The sequence below is a fragment of the Procambarus clarkii genome, chromosome 67 (genome assembly GCF_040958095.1).
Source record: "Procambarus clarkii isolate CNS0578487 chromosome 67, FALCON_Pclarkii_2.0, whole genome shotgun sequence".
Classification (NCBI taxonomy): Eukaryota; Metazoa; Arthropoda; class Malacostraca; order Decapoda; family Cambaridae; genus Procambarus; species Procambarus clarkii.
Window position 1 is genome coordinate 30,737,187 of NC_091216.1, and position 26,543 is coordinate 30,763,729.

At 45.4% G+C, this 26,543-nt stretch overlaps 1 protein-coding gene across 4 annotated transcripts in view; it reads right to left on the bottom strand.

The window, feature by feature from the left end:
• LOC123767590 (aquaporin-7) overlaps nt 1-22,563 on the bottom strand; it is an 83,237-nt gene extending 60,674 nt beyond the window's left edge. For all 4 annotated transcript variants that reach the window (XM_045757351.2, XM_045757350.2, XM_045757349.2 and 1 more), the window contains exon 1: nt 22,118-22,563. In XM_045757351.2, coding sequence (XP_045613307.1) covers nt 22,118-22,225 — 108 coding nt within the window. In that variant the 5' untranslated portion in view covers nt 22,226-22,563. The remainder of the gene's footprint in view (nt 1-22,117) is intronic.
• Between the last annotated feature and the right edge of the window lie 3,980 nt (nt 22,564-26,543).

The window sequence follows — 26,543 nt, forward strand, 5'->3', positions numbered from 1 at the left end:
TTGTGGTCCGTGGTGGGTGGGCACCCAGGTACATTACCCACTTACACGGCTGGCTATAACCAGTCTTAATCTACTGATGCTTGTCTGTCAGTCTTCGTAACTGGAAGTCAGACGCTTACGGCTAGCTTCATTCAATTTTTCCCAGGAATTGCTGCTGGATACATGCCCAACGTTATTGGATCGGGATTGGCATCATTTAAAGGTGCCGAGTGGCACTGTACCACTGTCACCCCCACACGTCACACACAAATTATTATTATTATTATTATTATTATTATTATTATTATTATTATTATTATTATTATTAAAATCAGTAGGATACGTGAGGAGGATTCGAACCTATGCTCTGGGAACTCCCAGGCACACGCTTTAGACCTAGAATACTCAGAGCATAGGTTCGAATCCTTCTCACGTCTCCTACAGATTTTCTCATTATTATTATTATTATTTGGACAATGAATTATTAACCTGATGTATCAATGAAAAAATGAGCAGGAACCTTAAGGATTCGAACCTGCACACTGGATACTCTCAAGCACACGTCTTAGGCCACTTAACCATGACATGCTCAAAGTAATAAAAACATGTTATTATAATAAAAGCACTGGAGGCTGAACGCCTACACCAGCGCCAGAGTGCAGCCAAACAATAAGTGAAAACCTGACTTGGCTTGAGTGAAAGCCTCATGGACCCCTAGAGGAGGTTAATCCCAGAGTTCATTGTGAGTCTGTTGAGGGTAAAGAGGCGTCAAGGGTAAGGGTTCCTCTAGGCCAGTTACTAATGACTTTCCCCGGGATGCCGCCCACAACAGTTGTAGAGATCCTTAAGGGAGAGTGTAGAGGACGACTCAACACTTCACCCACGTACTCTTACTTAAAGGACTCTAGACTTAGTGAGGGAACTTTGTGGTGAGTACATTGATGATACTGAGGTACTAGAGCAGTGTGATGTGAGCTGGATAGAGCCCTCCGCGCCTCACTTGAGCAGTGAGGACCCGTCACACTGCTGGACAGTCTCCACCCACCTGTCACTTGCTCTCTCCCATCACTATCCTGCCTCTCCTACCCAATAGTACATTGCATTTTGACAGCAAATTCCTCAACGGACAAACTATGATGTACTATAAATCATAGCGGCTCGCGGACACCCACGATAATTGTCTATCCGTGAGTCGCTCGGTTAGCTTAGCTTAGGTGTTTCAGAACACCGTTTTGTGTTCGTTGTGGCAATTAGAGAAGACGAGCTGCGTTAAGAGCCCGGGTGGTGAAGGGCTCTGACAAGCCCTTCACCACCAATAAAATCTTGTTATGTGTCATTTGCTCCTACCCCCCCCCCCCTCTTCCCCCTGCTAGGCATAATCTCTCTCTCTCTCTCTCTCTCTCTCTCTCTCTCTCTCTCTCTCTCTCTCTCTCTCTCTCTCTCTCTCTCTCTCTCTCTCTCTCTCTCTCTCTCTCCCTCTCTCTCTCTCTCTGTCTCTGTCTCTGTCTCTGTCTCTCTCTCTCTCTCTCTGTCTCTCTATCTCTGTCTCTCTCTCTATCACTGTCTCTCTCTCCCTCCCTCTCTCTCTCTCTCTCTCCCTCCCCCCTCCCCCATAAGTAGTGTAGCCGGCGGGAACTGTCATTGGGTCAGGTTACTCTCCCATTACTTGCAGTTGCTGGTGTTACCACACATTGGGGCGCCAATTAACGACCAAATAAACACAGTTCTCTGGCTATGGGGGAGTCGGCCTCTGAGTATTGTTACTGAAGCAATACGTCTCATATTTGATCATGCTTTCAACTTCCTCCCAAATAAACAACGAGAAAAAATGCACATAACAACACTTTAAAATTGACATTGGTCATTACAGGACGTGTTGATGTGTTCATAAGTGCTGCCTGTGTCGGGCCGGCTTGTGTCACACTCCACCTCTCCATCTGCCACAACGGCCAGAAAATGATGTGTTAAATTACCCGAGCCTAACCTAACTATTGGACTCAGGCATAGAAAACGTAGTTTGTGAGCCGCTGTGATTCAACAAGAGAGAGACACGAAGCGTTCAGCAAGAGAGACGAAGCGTTCAACAAGAGAGAGAGAGACGAAGCGTTCAACAAGAGAGAGAGACGAAGCGTTCAACAAGAGAGAGAGAGACGAAGCGTTCAACAAGAGAGAGAGAGACGAAGCGTTCAACAAGAGAGAGAGAGACGAAGCGTTCAACAAGAGAGAGAGAGACGAAGCGTTCAACAAGAGAGAGAGAGAGACGAAGCGTTCAACAAGAGAGAGAGAGACGAAGCGTTCAACAAGAGAGAGAGAGACGAAGCGTTCAACAAGAGAGAGAGAGACGAAGCGTTCAACAAGAGAGAGACGAAGCGTTCAACAAGAGAGAGAGAGACGAAGCGTTCAACAAGAGAGAGAGACGAAGCGTTCAACAAGAGAGAGAGACGAAGCGTTCAGCAAGAGAGAGAGAGACGAAGCGTTCAACAAGAGAAAGCCTTGGAGTGTAAACCTTATCTCTGCCTGGGTGTGGGGTGTGCTGGGATACCATGTTGTTTACCTGTGATGACGCTGCTCTTATGGGTTGTTGCTGGTCAGTTGGTTCACCTGACAGCTGGTCTTCCTGACGGCGCAGCTCACGATGGGCAGCGTCACTCATCCTGTAAGTGGACACACCGCCATAGCAGCATGTACAACACTCCCCAATAGGAAGAAAACCCGCTGAGTTGTTCATCCTGTCACTTGTACCCAGACACAACTGGGACTGGCTTAACTGCTCTCTTGTTGTGCTGCGTCTGTATGAAGAGTGACAGGTGTGTGAAGAACCTGATGTACTTCCGACACGACACTTACCCCGGGGAGCCCTTCCATCCATCATAGTCCTTGTAACACCCTCACCAATTTTCTAATTATAAGATGTATTTATCTGGGTAATATTTGTTTAATATTCAACCTGGAGAGTGTTTTCAGTTGTGAAAATCAAGGTTGTTTTCACTTAAGAAATTTAAGTCACTCTGCATTAAAAGTTTTCACGTGAGGTCGAGGTGTGGGGCGGGCGAGGAATACAGAGAAGTGGCCCAGGGAGCACACGGGTGAGAAACGTGTCAGGATGTGTCTCATTTAGGAGGGTGTGTCGTGTGGGATCTGACCCTCTTCTCTCTCTCTCAAGTCTCCACTCTTCTGTAACTTGGTTACATGAACTAACTTTGGGCTTCAGTTACTGAGTTCATTATGTGGTAATGTAACTTTTCCTACTGCCACTCACAGGATGGGTGTAGGAGGCCCTTGTAACCATTTCCAGTATCGGTCACGGGACCGGCATACGATGACCTTGTAACATTTTCCACAACGGCTCACAGCACGGGTATGAGGTGCATAACAAGTGAACTATGCCAAACGCTTCCTCCTTTTCTTTTCGTTCCTACCTACCTACCTACCTTAGTATACATTTATGTCGGCAGTGGGTGTACATAGGTCACTGTTGAGTGTACGTGTACCAAGCCCCACTTACACTCAAAGAAGAAGGTATGGAAGCCACCTCCATCCCCAACTTGAAGACCAGATTCGACAAATAATTCGAGCGTCAGGTACAATAAGGTTAGCAGGCCGTAAAGAGCTAGGCATCAGTTCCCCGTAGTCACTGACAGGTGAGTACAGACAGGTGAGTACAGACAGGTGAGTACAGGCAGGTGAGTACAGGCAGGTGAGTACAGACAGGTGAGTACGCTCAAAACCTTCGTAGCACGAGCCTGTCCTTCTGTCCCTCCCCCCCCCCCTCGCCCACAGGTGTACTACCTAATTATCACGATTAATTGCTTGTTAGCCCGCAACAAGCAGACTGACCCTCTCTAGTTGGGTCCAGTAATTCTGACCTTTGTGGCGGCATGCTAGGTGTGGCACTTTCTTGACCCTCATTATCGCCATAAGAATAAAGAGTAAAGGTAACTACAATAGGTCTATTGGCCCATACTAGGCAGTATCTATTTAAAGGCACCCAAACTCATTAATATATGTGTCTGACCTACGTTTGAAACAATCCAACGACCCCCACGGTTGTTATGTTACTTGGTATCGTGTTCAACAGTTCAACCTGTTTTCTGACCGGCGCTGTCACACAATGATCAGAATTAATTCTTGTTCCTTAAGAGTAGAATTAACTCAGCGATATGAATCAATCTAGGTGAGAAAGGTCTGTGATGCTGGGGAGGACGCGCCTCATCTTGCGGCACATGTTCTTAAGAACATTTTATGTGTAGAAGGTTAAGCAGAAGTGAAGTGTTGAGTGTGAGGTCTCACTAATGTGTGGTGAAGCTGAGTGTTGAGTGTGAGGTCTCACTAATGTGTGGTGAAGCTGAGTGTTGAGTGTGAGGTCTCACTAATGTGTGGTGAAGCTGAGTGTTGAGTGTGAGGTCTCACTAATGTGTGGTGAAGCTGAGTGTTGAGTGTGAGGTCTTACTAATGTGTGGTGAAGCTGAGTGTTGAGTGCGAGGTCTCACTAATGTGTGGTGAAGCTGAGTGTTGAGTGTGAGGTCTTACTAATGTGTGGTGAAGCTGAGTGTTGAGTGCGAGGTCTCACTAATGTGTGGTGAAGCTGAGTGTTGAGTGTGACGTCTTACTAATGTGTGGTGAAGCTGAGTGTTGAGTGTTGTTCTGGTCAACACTTTGTGATGTAAAGCCAAGTGTCCTGTTGACTTTATTGTCTGCATGTATAACACAGCCGTTGTGGCTTTAATTACGTGAATATAACACTTGTTCTGGACTTAATTACATGTATAACACACCTGACTTGGGGTTAGGTACATGTATAATACACCTGACTTGGGGTTAGGTACATGTATAATACACCTGACTTGGGGTTAGGTACATGTATAATACACCTGACTTGGGGTTAGGTACATGTATAATACACCTGACTTGGGGTTAGGTACTTGTATAATACACCTGACTTGGGGTTAGGTACATGTATAATACACCTGACTTGGGGTTAGGTACTTGTATAATACACCTGACTTGGGGTTAGATACTTGTATAATACACCTGACTTGGGGTTAGGTACTTGTATAATACACCTGACTTGGGGTTAGGTACATGTATAATACACCTGACTTGGGGTTAGGTACTTGTATAATACACCTGACTTGGGGTTAGGTACATGTATAATACACCTGACTTGGGGTTAGGTACTTGTATAATACACCTGACTTGGGGTTAGGTACATGTATAATACACCTGACTTGGCTTTAGACCTCTAATCTGTACTCACAGATACCATTCGTAAACAAATTTATCAATGTAAATGTTATTGATAGCCAGGCCTACCCTAGCATGCTATCCTCTAACCTAACAATTTACATTTCGTTATACGGAATAGTTTCTGCCACTCTTCACTCCACAGTCAAAGTATTCCGCAGATTTTGTATTTTAAATTAAAGAGATGCCCTCTTTTCGTATCGCGGGAAACTTGACTTATTTCGCCATTTTATCCCAAATCAAAATGGCTTATTTACATCATGAACAGTAATGTACCTGAAATAGTACCCTGTGACTTCCCCATTTAAATTGGCTTCCAATTGTTAGGGACGAGTAATCAGTTTGAGTTATCATGGCTCCTTCTAGACTAACAACTGATCTTCCCCGGCCAGCCACAACAGCCGCGTGTAACTCCCGGGTACCTATTTACTGCTAGGTGAACAAGTGCATCAGGTGTAAGGAAACTTGCGCAAACGTCTCGCCCTGCCTTGGTATCGAATTCGGGACCATTCGGTTGTGAGGAGGTCTGAAGGTCACCTTGCTCTCCATTTCCTATCTGTTAACCATGGTCTAACGCACTCCAGCAGTTAGTGTCCGATAGTGTGGTCGTCAACCACGCTATTCGGTCCTCCGTGCGGAAGAGTGTCCAGGGCCTGGCTAAGGTGAGATAAACCATATCAGACTTTGCCCAGACTTTTACTTTACATAATTGGAAAAGTCCCATAAGATTTGCCTTAACTTCCCCAGCAGCTGCACTAAGCTCAGACTGTATCATTGCTCTTCTTATGTCTTTACATATTTTGTTATTTTTCTCGTTAGTTGTCTTAAACACTTTCATTTCTTTTTTCCTTGTACCACTAAGAAACTTCAACAAACATTTGATCCATTTTGGGTCATTATTGTGTGAGCTCATTAGCCTAGATGAACTAATTGCTTCTTAAACTCCTTGAGCGATATTTGTGAAAGTTTTGTAATCTTGTAATATTTTGTAATATTTTATTGCCTTTGTCTTCTTCCCTGTGACTGTCTCCGTCTAACACTGTGACTGTCTCTCTCTAACACTGTGACTGTCTCCCTCTAACACTGTGACTGTCTCCCTCTAACCCTGTGACTGTCTCTCTCTAACATTGTGACTGTCTCCCTCTAACACTGTGACTGTCTCCCTCTAACACTGTGACTGTCTCCCTCTAACCCTGTGACTGTCTCTCTCTAACATTGTGACTGTCTCCCTCTAACACTGTGACTGTCTCCCTCTAACACTGTGACTGTCTCCCTCTAACACTGTGACTGTCTCCCTCTAACACTGTGACTGTCTCCCTCTAACCCTGTGACTGTCTCCCTCAAACACTGTGACTGTCTCCCTCTAACCCTGTGACTGTCTCCCTCTAACACTGTGACTGTCTCTCTCTAACACTGTGACTGTCTCCCTCTAACACTGTGACTGTCTCCCTCTAACCCTGTGACTGTCTCCCTCTAACACTGTGACTGTCTCCCTCTAACACTGTGACTGTCTCCCTCTAACACTGTGACTGTCTCCCTCTAACACTGTGACTGTCTCCCTCTAACACTGTGACTGTCTCCCTCTAACACTGTGACTGTCTCCCTCTAACACTGTGACTGTCTCCCTCTAACACTGTGACTGTCTCCCTCTAACACTGTGACTGTCTCCCTCTAACCCTGTGACTGTCTCCCTCTAACACTGTGACTGTCTCTCTCTAACACTGTGACTGTCTCCCTCTAACACTGTGACTGTCTCCCTCTAACCCTGTGACTGTCTCCCTCTAACACTGTGACTGTCTCCCTCTAACACTGTGACTGTCTCCCTCTAACACTGTGACTGTCTCCCTCTAACACTGTGACTGTCTCCCTCTAACACTGTGACTGTCTCCCTCTAACACTGTGACTGTCTCCCTCTAACACTGTGACTGTCTCCCTCTAACACTGTGACTGTCTCCCTCTAACACTGTGACTGTCTCCCTCTAACACTGTGACTGTCTCTCTCTAACACTGTGACTGTCTCCCTCTAACACTGTGACTGTCTCTCTCTAACACTGTGACTGTCTCCCTCTAACACTGTGACTGTCTCTCTCTAACACTGTGACTGTCTCCCTCTAACACTGTGACTGTCTCCCTCTAACACTGTGACTGTCTCCCTCTAACACTGTGACTGTCTCCCTCTAACACTGTGACTGTCTCCCTCTAACACTGTGACTGTCTCCCTCTAACCCTGTGACTGTCTCCCTCTAACACTGTGACTGTCTCCCACTAACCCTGTGACTGTCTCCCTCTAACACTGTGACTGTCTCTCTCTAACACTGTGACTGTCTCCCTCTAACACTGTGACTGTCTCCCTCTAACCCTGTGACTGTCTCCCTCTAACACTGTGACTGTCTCCCTCTAACACTGTGACTGTCTCCCTCTAACACTGTGACTGTCTCCCTCTAACACTGTGACTGTCTCCCTCTAACACTGTGACTGTCTCCCTCTAACACTGTGACTGTCTCCCTCTAACACTGTGACTGTCTCCCTCTAACACTGTGACTGTCTCCCTCTAACACTGTGACTGTCTCCCTCTAACACTGTGACTGTCTCTCTCTAACACTGTGACTGTCTCCCTCTAACACTGTGACTGTCTCTCTCTAACACTGTGACTGTCTCCCTCTAACACTGTGACTGTCTCTCTCTAACACTGTGACTGTCTCCCTCTAACACTGTGACTGTCTCTCTCTAACACTGTGACTGTCTCCCTCTAACACTGTGACTGTCTCTCTCTAACACTGTGACTGTCTCCCTCTAACACTGTGACTGTCTCTCTCTAACACTGTGACTGTCTCTCTCTAACACTGTGACTGTCTCCCTCTAACACTGTGACTGTCTCCCTCTAACACTGTGACTGTCTCCCTCTAACACTGTGACTGTCTCCCTCTAACACTGTGACTGTCTCTCTCTAACACTGTGACTGTCTCTCTCTAACACTGTGACTGTCTCCCTCTAACACTGTGACTGTCTCTCTCTAACACTGTGACTGTCTCTAACACTGTGACTGTCTCCCTCTAACACTGTGACTGTCTCTCTCTAACACTGTGACTGTCTCCCTCTAACACTGTGACTGTCTCTCTCTAACACTGTGACTGTCTCTCTCTAACACTGTGACTGTCTCCCTCTAACACTGTGACTGTCTCCCTCTAACACTGTGACTGTCTCCCTCTAACACTGTGACTGTCTCTCTCTAACACTGTGACTGTCTCTCTCTAACACTGTGACTGTCTCCCTCTAACACTGTGACTGTCTCTCTGCCATATTGATAAAAAGTCACACTCCAGGCTAACTCTTAACCCTAACTTCAAGCCAAGAATATGCAGCATTTTTCTGTAGGTATTTCTCTAACTATAAATTAACTATAAACATTTCTCTAAGTATAAACATCCCGACATGTTTCCCAATTAATAAAACTACATATGTATGTAACATATAAGAATAAAGGAATTACAAACGGGCTATTGGCCCATACAAAGCAGCTCCTATATAAATCCACCCAAAGTCATTCATATCAATGTCTAACCTTCGCTTGAAACAATGCAGTAATCCCACGTTTATTATGTTGCCGGTGGAAAGGAGATTTTGAATAAGGAAGATGAGCAGAACATTACAGAATAAGACATTGACAATGGCATGGGGGTAGTTCACTATGGCGGACACGGAGGCCGCTCGCCAACAGGAGGCAGGCAGCCAACCCACACAGCCTCTAAACAAAGGTCAAATTGTTTCGGGACTTCTATCCGGAAGGGCCCGGTTTATGAACTAAAGAACCCATAATCAAGCTATGCTCGTCCAGTCTCCGACTGTGACCAAAGAAGCGTTCGTAATTTTGTCTCTATTGCGTAATTAGAAGAGTATTTTCTTAAATATAAATTAATATATAAAATATTTAAACATTTTGTGCATAGTTAGGCCTAGGATGGGTTTGGTTCGCTGTTTCAGTTTTGTTGGCAATTTGTTGTTTGTAATCCGTAAAGAAACTATTTAGAGATTCAAGCACAGAAAAGCAAGCGAAGCAATACTCAGGCAAAGTTTGAACTGTTGTTAGTGGCCATCATTATAGACAATGGCCAAGTGCTCGTTCATCCAGCGCCCAACTCTCCTGGTTATTAGCCACTCGCAAAGTTGACGGCCTGTCACGCTTTCTACTGCTGGGTCTTCTGTTAGAGATTAGCTTTGGCCAGTTTAGTACATCATTTTAGTGACGTTTTGACAACTCGAGAGGAAGGGCTTCACTCTTAGAGTGATAACTAGTAACATTATTAATATTTTATTGCATATTGCTCGATAATTGTAGCAATTACAGCCAATGGAAAAGTTACTTTGAACATCTGTTTCTGCAACACCACCAGGGGTGGGGACAATCAGCCTGGGCATCTACGCCACCACCAGGGGTCCAGTAGACTATCACAATGTAGCTGATTTAAAACAGCATTGATTTTGGGTGTTAAAAAGAAGGCCGTCGTGTTATAAAAATTAACTGACTTCCTATAATATGCCCTAATTAATTACCAATGTAATAAGTGGTTAAACGAGGTGATTAAAGAGAGAGTGAGATGTGAGGTGAGAGTGTAGAGGCAGGTGTCTCCCTCACACACACACTGGAGGACCCCGCCAACACTCTCTTCTCTCAACACAATTGAAGAGAAGTAAATGTAGAGAAAGTGAGCAGCAGGTGTGGTTAAGATGATGTCTGGCACTGTCAGAGGTGCCGGTGACTGGCACTGTCAGAGGTGCCGGTGATTCTGGCGCTGTCAGAGGTGGCGGTGACTCTGGCACTGTCAGAGGTGCCGGTGACTCTGGCACTGTCAGAGGTGCTGGTGGCTCTGGCACTGTCAGAGGTGCCGGTGACTGGCACTGATACCTGTGCTGCTTCAAGGGAAGACACACTAACCATCCTTATCTTGTACTATCATTATTTAAGCCCTTACCATACCTTTAACGTACACAAACGTACACCATCAAACTAAATATAAACGCAAGCAAGCTGTCACAATGTATACAGACTCATCACAATGTATACAGACTCATCACAATGTATACAGACCCATCACAATGTATACGGACTCATCACAATGTATACAGACTCATCACAATGTATACAGACCCATGACAATGTATACAGACCCATGACAATGTATACAGACCCATCACAATGTATACAGACCCATCACAATGTATACAGACTCATCACAATGTATACAGACCCATCACAATGTATACAGACCCATCACAATGTATACAGACCCATCACAATGTATACAGACCCATCACAATGTATACAGACCCATCACAATGTATACAGACCCATCACAATGTATACAGACCCATCACAATGTATACAGACTCATCACAATGTATACAGACCCATCACAATGTATACAGACCCATCACAATGTATACAGACTCATCACAATGTATACAGACCCATCATAATGTATACAGACCCATCACAATGTATACAGACCCATCACAATGTATACAGACCCATCACAATGTATACAGACTTATCACAATGTATACAGACCCATCACAATGTATACAGACTCATCACAATGTATACAGACTCATCACAATGTATACAGACTCATCACAATGTATACAGACCCATCACGTTGCTTTCACAGCATGCAAAAGTGCACTCATTTTAGGCTCCAAGAATGATGACTGGAGCTACCTCGAACCAGCGAAGCATGAGACAACTGTAGAACATTTACATTTTGAGCAGAATTTACAAAGAAGAAGTTCAGCATGTTCATTACATGGAGAACACTCCAGACGTCTCGACGATGTGTGCGTGGATGTGGTCTGGCTCTGGAGGTAGTGACGTGTATACTAGTACTGCTGGAGTCTGTGCTGGTGAACTTCCTCTTCAAGGACTTGAATTGACTGTGCATGCGTCTCTTAATGAAAAGTGAGAGGGCGGAGTGGCTCACCCACCTATACCAGCGCCAGGGGTGGTCACCCACCTGCACCAGCGCCAGGGGTGGTCACCCACCTGCACCAGCGCCAGGGGTGGTCACCCACCTGCACCAGCGCCAGGGGGGAGGGTCACCCACCTGCACCAGCGCCAGGGGGAAGGGTCACCCACCTGCGCCAACAGCCCCCCGCCCCCGCCCTACACACGGCCGCCCCGGCCTCACACCAGCACCACATCCACTACTGAACACCACTAAATACACAGTTTCATCTTGCTACAGTAAGGGAAGTATTTGAACACGATACACAGAGGAGCCAGCGAGGTTACAGCGCTACAGAGAGGAGCCAGCGAGGGTTACAGAGGTAAAGAGGAGACGCAGCGATGTTACAGAGTCTGAATTGTGAAGGTTAATGCTCTTCTTTGTTATGCAGGCGACGTCTGGGCGGGGATGTAGATATCGCTCTCACAGAAGGCAGGTCAGACGTCAAGGTTCTTGGTGGACCTCCTCTCTCCGCACTCTCAGACTCACAGTCTGGGTTGTGACACCAAGGTCAGGTCAGTCTGGGTTGTGACACCAAGGTCAGGTCAGTCTGGGTTGTGACACCAAGGTCTGGTCAGGCTGGGTTGTGACACCAAGGTCAGGTCAGTCTGGGTTGTGACACCAAGGTCTGGTCAGGCTGGGTTGTGACACCAAGGTCAGGTCAGGCTGGGTTGTGACACCAAGGTCTGGTCAGGCTGGGTTGTGACACCAAGGTCAGGTCAGTCTGGGTTGTGACACCAAGGTCAGGTCAGGCTGGGTTGTGACACCAAGGTCAGGTCAGGCTGGGTTGTGACACCAAGGTCAGGTCAGGCTGGGTTGTGACACCAAGGTCAGGTCAGGCTGGGTTGTGACACCAAGGTCTGGTCAGGCTGGGTTGTGACACCAAGGTCAGGTCAGGCTGGGTTGTGACACCAAGGTCAGGTCAGGCTGGGTTGTGACACCAAGGTCTGGTCAGGCTGGGTTGTGACACCAAGGTCAGGTCAGTCTGGGTTGTGACACCAAGGTCAGGTCAGGCTGGGTTGTGACACCAAGGTCTGGTCAGGCTGGGTTGTGACACCAAGGTCTGGTCAGGCTGGGTTGTGACACCAAGGTCAGGTCAGTCTGGGTTGTGACACCAAGGTCAGGTCAGGCTGGGTTGTGACACCAAGGTCAGGTCAGGCTGGGTTGTGACACCAAGGTCTGGTCAGGCTTGGTTGTGACACCAAGGTCTGGTCAGGCTGGGTTGTGACACCAAGGTCTGGTCAGGCTGGGTTGTGACACCAAGGTCAGGTCAGTCTAGGTTGTGACACCAAGGTCTGGTCAGGCTGGGTTGTGACACCAAGGTCTGGTCAGGCTGGGTCGTGACACCAAGGTCAGGTCAGTCTAGGTTGTAATACCAAGGTCTGGTCAGGCTGGGTTGTGACACCAAGGTCAGGTCAGTCTAGGTTGTGACACCAAGGTCGGGTCAAGCTGGGTTGTGACACCAAGGTCAGGTCATGTACAGGTTACATAAGTATCAATACAGACAATACCGAATGACAGGTAGTCATGGTCTATTATGATAATTATATATTAATATATAAACTGACACAGAAATATAAAAGCAAGAATGCTAAGAGATAATGACAGGAAGTGTTTCTTGCCCGTAAAAAATATTAATCCATTCATGCACGCATACGCACGCACGCACGCACGCACTCGTACGCATGCACGCATACACGCACGCGCACAAACCCACACACACATACACAAAAGAGGAACAGTGGAGACATGATAACGACATACACAATTTTAAGTTGGGTTGGCCAAGAAGACATACTCAATATTCGAAGCGGACAACAGGAGAACGAGTGGACATAGATGCAAATTCGAGACAAGAATGTGTTACAGAGTTGTCAGAAAGAACTCCAGCGTTTAACCAATAAATAAATGGAATGATTTAAATGTAAACTTTGCCAAAGGTAACTCCGGAGGCAATTTAAAATGTAAGATATGATCTTAAACGAGAGAATAATATTATTCTTTTCCACTCCTGATCGACTGAGTCAGGTTGCTAAATTAATACCAAATAACAAGTAAAGGTTCTCATGGTATCTTCTGAGCCCAATTTATATATCAAATACTGACTTATGTTAGTGTTAATAAAGCTGTATTTAGCTTACACAGCTGACAGGATGAATTATTCACTTTATGGTTTTATATAAATTATTTAATATATATATATATATATATATATATATATATATATATATATATATATATATATATATATATATTAATAATAATATATATGGTTAATTTATGCATAGTCAGGTCTAGACATGGCTAGGTAAGGTGTTTGGACTATTTTGATTTTGGGAGAGTTTACAATATAGGATGAGCGTGAACGAAACATGTTTCGAGTCACAGCTTCGAACATCAACCGGTCCTCCAAACAGTCTCAAAAGTGATTCCATGCACCCGCCAAACCCCACAACTGTTTATGAATGAAAAGCGGTTTACACACGACTTACGGCTGACGTTCGAACATATCCGGAACAAGTGCTTCACTGACGACTTTTGTTCGAATCACAACGCTATAAATGCTTCACCCACGTACTACAAATACAAATAATCGCCAACGGAACCTAAACACCTAACTTAACCTATCCTATGCCTATATATACACAATATGCTAATATATTATAATATTAATTTATACTTGAGAAAATTCCCGTTTTGAATGAACAGCATGTTAAAATTTATGAATGCGTCTGTGGGGTCGACCGCTGGATGTAATGGACTTGAGTCGAGGACGGGTTGTGATTGGTTAGGGAGGTTACTTGGGTTTGAACGTTTCTGGTTAGACAAAAAGAAAGTTGCCTTTTTACGGAGTTCGAGACACCTGAAGGTGATGACAGGCGCTAACCTACCTGTAATTAACCCAGCCCGTCCTCCAAACAAAGATCCAAAAGTGATTCCATCTACCCGCCAAACCCCCTGTTTATGAATGAAAAGCGGTTTACACACGACTCACAACTGATTTCGTTCGAACACTTCCGGAACAAGTGCTTCACTGACGAGTTTTGTTCGAACCATAATGCTATAAATGCTTCACCCACGTACTACAAATGCAAATAATCGCCAACCGAACCAAACACCTAACCTAACCTATGCCTATATATGCACAATATGCTAATATATTATAATATTAATTTATATTTGAGAAAATTCTTGTTTTGAATGAACAGCATGTTAAAATTTATGAATGCGTCTGTGGGGGCGACCGCTGGATGTAATGGACTTGAGTCGAGGACGGGTTGAATTAACCACCGATGATGACAAGAATCTGTTAATTTCCTTAATTAAAATATATGACCTGTAATGTGACCTGCCGGAAGGGAAAGCTGGGGGCAAAAAGGTCATTAAAATCGCTTATTGCTACACAAATTTATGTCGAGGTAAGACTAATGAAAGGTGAAACAAAGCTGTGATGGTTGTATTTGTGCATGATGACGTCAGTACATCCTCATCAACCACCCCCCCCCTCCACCACCACCACACACACCTTATCATGCGTTTATCTTCCGTTAAATCCGAGGATCAACATCCCTACGGCCCAGTCTCGCTAGGCATGAACAACCATCCTGGTTGGGGGTCTAGTCAACCAGACTGTTAGATGCAGCTGCTCGCACCTTGACGTACAAATCACAGCCTGGTTGATCAGGTGAGAGGTCGGCTAGTTATACCCGTTATGTTTATGAGAGTGTTGAAAGGTCTTGGGCCCCTTCATGTTGATAGTTATCTCTCAGTGTTCTGTTGCTCCTAGACTCTTCAGGAGCACTTCTTGCTATGTCCTCCTGACCTCGTGAGCAGTTATATATATATATATATATATATATATATATATATATATATATATATATATATATATATATATATATATATATATATATATATATATATATAGTGGTAACTTCCTACCTGATAACATTTGTCACGATGCTTTCCCCTAACAGTGAAGCACTGCACCAGTAAAGTCAGGGTCCCCAACACTGCACCAGTAAAGTCAGGGTCCCCAACACTGCACCAGTAAAGTCAGGGTCCCCAACACTGCACCAGTAAAGTCAGGGTCCCCAACACTGCACCAGTAAAGTCAGGGTCCCCAACACTGCACCAGTAAAGTCAGGGTCCCCAACACTGCACCAGTAAAGTCAGGGTCCCCAACACTGCACCAGTAAAGTCAGGGTCCCCAACACTGCACCAGTAAAGTCAGGGTCCCCAACACTGCACCAGTAAAGTCAGGGTCCCCAACACTGCACCAGTAAAGTCAGGGTCCCCAACACTGTACCAGTAAAGTCAGGGTCCCCAACATTGTACCAGTAAAGTCAGGGTCCCCAACACTGTACCAGTAAAGTTAGGGTTCCCAACACTGTACCAGTAAAGTCAGGGTCCCCAACACTGCACCAGTAAAGTCAGGGTCCCCAACACTGCACCAGTAAAGTCAGGGTCCCCAACACTGTACTAGTAAAGTCAGGGTCCCCAACACTGCACCAGTAAAGTCAGTGTTACAGAGCGTCGATGGGGTCAGGCGCCCTAATATGGCCCCAACCAGACTTTCTACCTCAAGGCGCCATTGTCATCTCACGTGGTGGCAACGCTGTGCTCGGGCTTGTGTACACCTGTGGTGACCTGTACAAGCTTGTGTACACCTGTGGTGACCTGTACAAGCTTGTGTACACCTGTGGTGACCAGTACAAGCTTGTGTACACCTGTGGTGACCTGTACAAGCTTGTGTACACCTGTGGTGACCTGTACAAGCTTGTGTACTCCTGTGGTGACCTGTACAAGCTTGTGTACACCTGTGGTGACCTGTACAAGCTTGTGTACACCTGTGGTGACCTGTACAAGCTTGTGTACACCTGTGGTGACCTGTACAAGCTTGTGAACACCTGTGGTGACCTGTACAAGCTTGTGTACACCTGTGGTGACCTGTACAAGCTTGTGTACACCTGTGGTGACCTGTACAAGCTTGTGTACACCTGTGGTGACCTGTACAAGCTTGTGTACACCTGTGGTGACCTGTACAAGCTTGTGTACACCTGTGGTGACCTGTACAAGCTTGTGAACACCTGTGGTGACCTGTACAAGCTTGTGTACACCTGTGGTGACCTGTACAAGCTTGTGTACACCTGTGGTGACCTGTACAAGCTTGTGTACACCTGTGGTGACCTGTACAAGCTTGTGTACACCTGTGGTGACCTGTACAAGCTTGTGTACACCTGTGGTGACCTGTACAAGCTTGTGTACACCTGTGGTGACCTGTACAAGCTTGTGTACACCTGTGGTGACCTGTACAAGCTTGTGTACACCTGTGGTGACCTGTACAAGCTTGTGAACACCTGTGGTGACCTGTACAAGCTTGTGTACACCTGTGGTGACCTGTACAAGCTTGTGTACACCTGTGGTGACCTGTACAAGCTTGTGTACACCTGTGGTGACCTGTACAAGCTTGTGTACACCTGTGGTGACCTGTACAAGCTTGTGTACACCTGTGGTGGCCTGTACAAGCTTGTGTACACCTGTGGTGACCTGTACAAGCTTGTGTACACCTGTGGTGACCTGTACAAGCTTGTGTACACCTGTGGTGGCCTGTACAAGCTTGTGTACACCTGTGGTGACCTGTACAAGCTTGTGTACACCTGTGGTGACCTGTACAAGCTTGTGTACACCTGTGGTGACCTGTACAAGCTTGTGTACACCTGTGGTGACCTGTACAAGTTTGTGTACACCTGTGGTAGCGACATTCACAGGACTGTGAACACGTGCATGGGCTTGGGACGACCTGTTTCAGATTAGTGAGGATGAACACAGGGACTGTGTGAGGGGTGAGGACTGTGACTCAGGCCTGTGTGAGTCCACAGGATGCAAGGATCAACAATATCAACGTCGTGGACTGTAGAACATTACAGGAAGACCTTGACACTATTGTGGACAGGTCAGCGAATGGCTGTTAGATTTAAACCCCAACAAATGTAAGGAAATTCAAATGGGAAAGACAGATAGGAAATCAGAGGAAATTTACACCATAAGGGAAAGACAACAATAGGAATCGTATTCCAGCAGTGACACCAACACACGTAAACCGGGTAACATCAGCGGCGTGTGGAAAGGTGGTAAACATTAGGATGGCATTCTATTATCTAAATTATTAAGACTCTTTCAAGACAATTTATATGGCTTATGTTAAGGGGAAGTTGGAGTCTACAGGTGGATTGAAGCGGACACTATCCGGACTAGTGGACGACCCGCACCAGCCAGGGTCGTCACTTACACCTGTGTACAAGTGTCTCAAGAGTGTACTGTCGCTTGTACACCCTGAACTTGCAAACTGTTTGTTCACCTCCGGGGCTGCCATATATGGAGGGAGTTACCTCGCAAGTTTCCAAATACACCAAACCTTTCCTTCTTCAGTGCAGACTCAAACAACACGTTATATAACCACACAATCACAGTGTCTTAAATACAACACCTTCTTAAGGATCTGTGAGGCCGCTCAGATCACTGTGATCACTCGAAGATCCGTCATCTTGTAAGAACATAATAATTGAAACCGCAGGAAGCCTATTGACCCATACGAGGCAGATCCTATTTATATCCACCCAAATTCATTCATATATATGTCTAACCTGCGCTTGAAACACTGATGCCATCTCTGTTATGATACCTGCTAAATTTGTTCCTCATATTAACAACGCTTTTTCCAAACCAGTATTTACCCCCATGTCTTTCCTGACTCTAACTTATCCAGTTCATATAAATTATTTCATGTCCTATTTTGTCTTAATATATTTAGCACCATATTAATACCTCCTTTGTTATGCCTTCCTCACTTTTACCTTCTTATATATACCGAACAAAACTCATTCATGTATATGACTAATCTTCGCTTGATTGTTTAATATAAGCAACAACAAACCATCTATGTCTTGGAATATTGAATTTGTTTCGATATAAACGCGAACCAGTATTGTGTTACTTGTGGAATATTATTCTGTTGTTTAGAAAATTATATTAGTTTAGGTTACTCTAATATTAGTTTAGGTTACTCTAATATTAGTTTAGGTTACTCTAATATTAGTTTAGGTTACTCTAATATTAGTTTAAGCGACTAATATTAGTTTAGGCAACCCTAATATTAGTTTAGGCAACCCTAATATTAGTTTAGGCGACTCTAACATTAGTTTAGGTTACCCTAATGTGTACAGATGGAAGCTCCATCTTTCATATTTGAACAAGGAGTTCATCATATAAGAAGACAACAGGTTGCACACATCTCTACCTCAGTAAGTTTGTTTTGGTTCTTGCAAAAAAAGAAAGTTTTAAGTTATTTTTTTCCTACAGAAGTATCATACAATACTTTGTATATTACTTCTGTAGACTCGTCGACTTTGTGAAATTACTTTTGTCTTAGAGTTTCAGAGGGAACCTGTGCAGTAAGTACCTCGTGACACGTCCACTATACACCTGCTGGTAGTATTATTAGGTAGGGGAAATCTTGGCTCTTAAACTTTCAGCTTGTTCTTTTTACATAAAGTAATATTGGTTCTGCTATGATTTTACAGACAGGCGTGATTAGATATTCAACGGTAGTGTGACTTTCACTTTTTGTGCAACAAGCTCAGCTGGCTTCTTGAGCTTTCTCAATAAAAGCTACCTTTTTCCTCCCAAACCTTACTCTGTTTTCCTCGTGAGTCCAAAAGCCGTTTAAACTAGTCAGCAGTTTGATTTGACAAAAGAGCTGTGATAAGTAGAAAAATGTCGGTTTAATTTCTCCCACCACAAAATTTCTGGGTAAGTAAGACTCCCGCTGCTTCAGTGATAACTACCACGCCACTAACCAGGGAAAACTTACACAGTGCTTCAGTGTTTTATCATTTGGTCACGTTAAAACCTTAATCATTTAAATTTTTCTACTCGCAAAAAAGGTGGCAAGTTATACCTTTTCCGCCGCAAGCTTTTGTAAGTCCTGGAGGAACCCCGAGAGACTGGTCATGGAGCCTTGGCTGGGGACCACGGGTGCAGGGGGCCGCTGAGGGAGGTACTGGGGGTCCCTGGGGGAGGTACAGGGGGGTCCCTGGGGGAGGTACTGGGGGTCCCTTGGGGAGGTACTGGGGGTCCCTGGGGGAGGTACTGGGGGTCGCTGGGGAAGGTACAGGGGCGTCCCTGGGGGAGGTACTGGGGTCCCTGGGGGAGGTACTGGGGGTCCCTGGGGGTCGCTGGGGGAGGTACTGGGGGTCCCTGGGGGTCCCTGGGGGAGGTACTGGGGGTCCCTGGGGGAGGTACTGGGGGTCCCTGGGGGAGGTACTGGGGGTACCTGGGGGAGGTACTGGGGTCCCTGGGGGTCCCTGGGGGAGGTACTGGGGGTCCCTGGGGGAGGTACTGGGGGTCCCTGGGGGAGGTACTGGGGGTCCCTGGGGGAGGTACTGGGGGTCCCTGGGGGAGGTACTGGGGGTCGCTGGGGAAGGTACAGGGGCGTCCCTGGGGGAGGTACTGGGGTCCCTGGGGGAGGTACTGGGGGTCCCTGGGGGAGGTACTGGGGGTCGCTGGGGGAGGTACTGGGGGTCCCTGGGGGTCCCTGGGGGAGGTACTGGGGGTCCCTGGGGGAGGTACTGGGGGTCCCTGGGGGAGGTACTGGGGGTCCCTGGGGGAGGTACTGGGGGTCCCTGGGGGAGGTACTGGGGTCCCTGGGGGCGGTACAGGGGGGGTACACACCCACAGCACCTTCTCTGTGTGTTGTGTTGGCTGCATAGTTTAACTTCCAGTCGCGTTTCTATATTTACCTTTAGTATCATTATATATGATGTTTTATCGAAATTATTCTGATCGGTAATTTGTTCTTGATGTTACAGTCTCCGCTACATTCGTGGGTTTAACTCATCATTTATTAATGTTCTTCTAGCATCATGGATTTATCTCCTTGCATCCTGGTGTATAACTTTCCCTTTTGAAACACACGTATAAATCTCTCTCTTGGCCATAGTGCTCTCCGAGGTGCCGCATATTTTTTTCCTTTTGTAATCTCTGCTGTTGGTGACCATAGTGGTTAAGACTACTGTATTGTGTGGGAGGTGGTGTGGCTGGCCGCCGCTCGCTGGGAGAAGTCTCTTCTTCCTATACTTGAGAGCGTGTTGTTGACGCCCGTCGGACCTTTCTCCACTGTGCCAATCTCGTGGGCTTGTGTGTGTTCTCCAGCGGTTTCCCTTCTGGTTCCCCGCCTCCAGATATACCTTTCCACTTACCTCCCTCCTCCCCCTTCTCTTACCGCGCTAGGGGAGGGGGGGGGGGAGTGGTTTCTCAGACGACAGGAGGACTGTTGCTTGTGTAGTGTGTCGTTTTGCTCAAACTTTAGGAGGTAAAGTAAATGTCGTCCTGCTCCTAGGAGTAAACCTCTGTGGTGTTGGGCCACACAGCCCTATTCCCTCCCGATTGATATTTCTTGTTGGAGAGTCAATTGCCTAAATTTGTAAAATGGAAGCGGCTCGCGGAAGTGACGTACTCTCCCGTTTTTTGTTTTGGGTCCTCTGGTAAGTTAGGAGAGGACACTATGATTTGACCGTTTTGTTGACATTGAGAAACCTTAGGAGAACGGGCTGGTTGTGTGAGATAACGCACCGCCGCTTTTGTTTGTAAGTGGCTGGGTAGTTTACCTAGCAGGTTGTTCACAAGGGACGCGGGTCATTAGTGCCAGGACTCAGCTGACCAATATTACAGCTACACAGGGAATGATTACTGGAGAACCAGTGGTTCTACACGCGGGACACCAACCGCAACACACAAGCTGTAGTAATTCAGTACTTGTACTTAAGAGACAGATGCGCACAAACAGTTACGCAAGTGATCAGCGGCGCAGCAGCAACATGGACAACTGAGCAGCTGGAAACTGGCTACTTCCATAGTGTAGCAGAGAGTGAGAAGGTTGACGTGGTGTAGAAGAGGGCAGGACGCCAGGTGTCTGGCTCTACACACACCTGTTCTCCCACGTGGTCCAGGTGTTTAATGAATCCTTACAACAGTGCTGACTTGCTCTTCGTTCCGGTAAATAGATATTCAGTCCAAGTATACTATTGGTGACTCATTAGGCTCCACTGTAGGGTAATTAGGCAAACATTGCTTAAGATATGACCCGATAATCCTTGACCTTTGGTTAACACAGTTGACATCATTCAGCTCCCTCTCATCTTACAAGGTTTTCCCTCGCAAGCTTTGGGGTACGATTTTTTACACCTAATTCTTCTATTCACCTTAGCAGTGAATGGTACCTGGGGGTTCATCCAGTGTTGCGGGTTGCTTCCTGGGAAGGTGAGGCGTCAGCTTAGAGAGACCGCGATAAGCTCCAACAGCGGATAAACACCTTTATTAGCGCTATTAAAGATGTCAAGCTGATTTCAGGTTGATGATCACCACTTTGAGACTCATGTATGAAAACGACAGCGGGTAATGAGCACAAATATAAACACATGACTATCAACACAGATGTACACACATGACCCTCTTGCACAGTACAGATGTACACAGTGACCCCCCCCCCCCCCCGCGCACAGCACATTCTGTTGTACACACTTGACCCCTCCCCCCCCCCCCCACCACAGATGTACACACTAGAGACCCACCATTAATCACATTATCTTTACTTCTAATATGAAATGAAAACAAATATTAAAAATATTTTAATATTTGCAAATATTTATTGCAAGCAAATATTTATGTAATTTATTGTAAAAAAAATATGATTACACGTTAATAATGATACTTATGATTAAAAAAAAGGGCGCACACCTTGCCAGTTCATGTGTTAATATGATGGTATTTAGAGCAGACGCAGCCTGATACGAGTCATCTGGAAAGGAGAAGAAGATGAAGGTAAGGGTACTCACGATCAGGATGAAAGTGCCCAGGAACTCTGCTAGGAACTCTCTGATGATGACGTTCCTCAGCCTCAGCTTGGACTGCATCGCCTCCATCAGTTTGTTGCTATTGGCCATTATTGCCTGTGTTAGTCGCTGAAGGAGAACACGCCCAGTGGTCCCCAGCGGTCACTTATACACCGTGCCTGCTCCTCCACCTGGGTGCGCGAACTTCACTGTCAGGAGACTAGGGTCCTGCTAATATGGTCTCCTCTCTCATACAAGGTTTACTTATCTTTCAAATAATACCAAAAGACGTGTAAATCAAGGCTTTTTTATGTGAAGATATTCAGGGCGTGTTTATATATTTAATCAAGTTTGAGAGTGATGCACGAGTGTGAGTTGTGAGCGAGTGTGTAGCGAGAGTTGGGCGGGAGGTGCAGCAGGGAACAACCGCCTCTGTCAGCTTCCCGGTGAAGACTGACGGTCGCAGTACTATGCGCTCCCACAATACCACCCACAACCCCCTTTCTCCCCCTCCCCCCCCCCCCCTCCCTCCCCACATCATCTTATCTTATGATGGGGGGGGGGAAGGGAGGGATCAGAAATCCTCCCATCACTCCCCCCCCCCCTTCCCGAAGCCACATTAACTGCCACACATCAAACAATTCCCATATATTGGAAGGCGTGTTTCATAGATCGAGTTGACTGCTCCTCGTGTGCATTTCTCAGTCCAGACAATTGCTGTCATTCGTCAAACCGAGATTGTTTTCGAAATTTATTTACATGAAAATCCATAGGTTTGTTCTACGTACCAGCCACGTCCTCATTTTACTATGTACAAAATTGGACTAAAGATTTCAACACGATATCGGTCACCTTTTGTATGAACGTCAGTATTATGTTGTGGTTTCTGGCCGGGGTTAACAGTGCTTCCCTGAAGCCTCTGCTCGAATCCCACCGCTGTAAATGTACTTCAAATACAAATAATCCAGAATCAAAACACCTAAGCTATACCTAACTACACATAGAATTTTAATATATAATAATACTAACTTATATATGAGAACGAACCTGTTTTTAATACACAGTATGTTAAAGTTAATAAAAAACGTTTTTTTTCGGGGGGGGGGGGAGCGTCCGCCGCTTTAACGAGCCTGGCCTGTGGACAGGTTGAATCTTCACCCTTGAGAAATAGTGTTAATCTTTCACTTAATTTGACGTCGATTGTTGAAAAGTCAACACCATAGCCTTGACTGTCCCTAAAATTAGGAATAGTAAGTGTGGGAGATATTGATATTAAATGCTCCTCACAGTAGAGGTAGAAGGAATAAAGGAAGGAATTCGGCCCAGGTGTTAATTGTGAACCACAGGCAGAAACCAAACTGGTTGTGTGTGTGCAAGTAATTATAACTTATGGAGCGAGACTGGTGAGGCGAGGCTTGGCTGGCGGCACCCACTCAGACACAACACCGGCAAGTTACCCCAAATATCACACAAACATTTCATTCTGTAGTGACTCTTAATGTGTCACCCGGCACCTGCCAGCCGAGAGCCCTGACTCTTGGACACAAGTGATGTTGGCAGCATCATGTGTGCTGACGGCCACCTTGGCCCTGAGACCACTGCATGCCTCCTCACCTCCCCTTAGCCGCGGTCAAAACTTTCCTACCTTTCTGCCAGGTTATATATTTTTTGTTTTGTTTTGCAGCATACTTGTCGGTCCTACCCCGCCACACCTTGTGTTTGGTTCTGTTGGTAAACCTCTGAACCTTGTCTCAGTCTCTGGCAAGTTATGTTGCTGCACATGTTAGGTGATAGAGGCTCCGTGGTGTGGACGGTGTTGCTTCGTGCTCCGTGGTGTTAGACGGTGTTGCTTCGTGCTCCGTGGTGTTAGACGGCGTTGCTTCGTGCTCCGTGGTGTTAGACGGCGTTGCTTCGTGCTCCGTGGTGTTAGACGGCGTTGCTTCGTGCTCCGTGGTGTTAGACGGCGTTGCTTCGTGTTGCGGTGTGTTAGACGGTGTTTCAACGTATCGTGTTGTGTTAGATGTTGCTTTGTACTGTACTTACCTAGTAATATTTGCAAGGGATGAGCCACGACTTTTGGGTCCTTTCTCTCAACTCTTAAACGATTGGCATATATTCCAGAGCGTGTGTGTGTGTGTGGGGGGGGGGGGACGGAGTCCTTTACCACTTCACTTTTTAGCGTTTTCCAAGTGTTCACTGCTCTGAATAAAAGTTTCTAATGTCTCTGTGGCTCATTTGGTTACTTAGTCTCCATCCATCTTTGTCCCCTTGTTCGTGTACTAACCCTGTCCTTGTCTGTCCTGTCTGCTCTATCAGATCCCATTATTATAGTGTATGTGGTAATCATATCTCCTCTGTTCCTTCTCTCTTCCAGTGACGTGAGTGCTTTAACGCCGTATTCTTTCCTCGTGACTCCAAACTCTCAGCTCTGAGACTAGTCTGGTGGCATACCTCTGATATTTCATCAGTTTTGTTTTGTTTTATTAACGAGATACGAAGTGGGCGCTGATGCTGCATATTCCAGAATTAGTCTCACATAAAAATTATACAAGATTCTAAACAACTCTGTTTAATATTCAAAAGACGGTCCCTATATTTAGCCAACCTTCCACATGCAGCTGATGATATTCTGTTGATGTGAGCCTCCGGTGAGAGGCTGGGGGTGTTAGATGTTCCTGCCACGTACTGTCTGCTGTTACATGTTCCTGTTAGAACACCATTGTGGTATTCAGGAACTACACAATCTTCTCTGTCTAGACTTATTTCCGCTACTTATCATAGAACTCCAGAAGGTTGGTTAGGCATGAATTTTCATAACCATAAAGCCATGTTGATGTTTGTTTACATACCTGAATCTCTCTAGATGCTTAACTCTCGTAAATTGTTCTTTCGAGTACTTTGCGGGGGGGGGGGGGGGGGGTGCTTGTCAGTGATGCTGGTTTGTAGTTAAATGCCTCCTCCCTATCCCCTTGCATATTGGTACCACATTTCCCTTCTTCCAGCAGCTGGGCAAACCTCCCTTCGCAATGGAATCGTTAAAGAAAAAACCCTGAAGGAACTCTAAAGGCCTGTACTGCTGGTTTGAACATCCGTGGTGATGCATTGTCTGGTTTCCAGAGCTTGAGTTTCATCTAGTGATGGTAGTTGCCTCATTACTGTGTATATGTGTGGGGCAGAGGGGGGAGGGCTCATGATGAATTTATTCATGTGCCTCTAAGAAAGTGTTCGTGTGTGTATTGCACAATTCCACACACGTTCGTGCTTTGACGTGGGATGAATACATATTAGTGTAAAACTGTCTTCATTCGTTTGGTCGTTAGAGTGAGCATATTTTTTGAGTTTGGAGAGAAAGTAATTGCAAGGACTCATACACACACACACATTGACAAATGGAATGCATTAGGGGGTGATGTGGTGGAGGCTCACTCCATACACAGTTTCAAGTGTAGATATGACAGAGCCCGATAGGCTCAGGAATCTGTACACCTGTTGATTGACGGTTAAGAGGCGGGACCCAAAGAGCCAGAGCTCAACCCCCGCAAACACAACTAGGTGAGTACAACTAGGTGAGTACACACATATGCGGAAAATCCACAGAGAAATGGGAAAGGAAGATGAACGTTTCGGCCGATCAAAGCCGTTGTCAATACCAGACGTGTTGACAAATATATATATATATATATATATATATATATATATATATATATATATATATATATATATATATATATATATATATATATATATATATATATATATCAGTCTTTCCTGTAGACATATATTATTAAATATGACCGAAAAAGTAAGATTAATAATTCTAACACGAATTTTCTCAATCTTTCGTACATTTCTTTTCACTGTTGGTGGTAATTCAAAAATCAATTCTCCAAAATTCATTTTTATTTCTAGTCTGACGCGACACTTGAGCGCGTTTCGTAAAACTTATTACATTTTCAAAGACTTTAGTGTAAACATACACAACTGAATAGAACTTACACATCTCTGATTTGTTTATATCTACATTTGAGTGAGGTGGATGGGGTGAGGTGGTATTTAATAAGGTATTAATTTCATCAACACAAGACAGAACACGAAACAATGGGTATTGAATACAAGTGATTGTAGAAAGCCTATTGGTCCATATTTCTTGATGCTTCTATATTGGAGCGGAGTCTTGAGGTGGGTAGAATATAGTTGTGCATTAATTGGCTGTTGATTGCTGGTGTTGACTTCTTGATGTGTAGTGCCTCGCAAACGTCAAGCCGCCTGCTATCGCTGTATCTGTCGATGATTTCTGTGTTGTTTACTAGGATTTCTCTGGCAATGGTTTGGTTTGAATGGTTTATATATATGTATATATATATATATATATATATATATATATATATATATATATATATATATATATATATATATACATATATATACA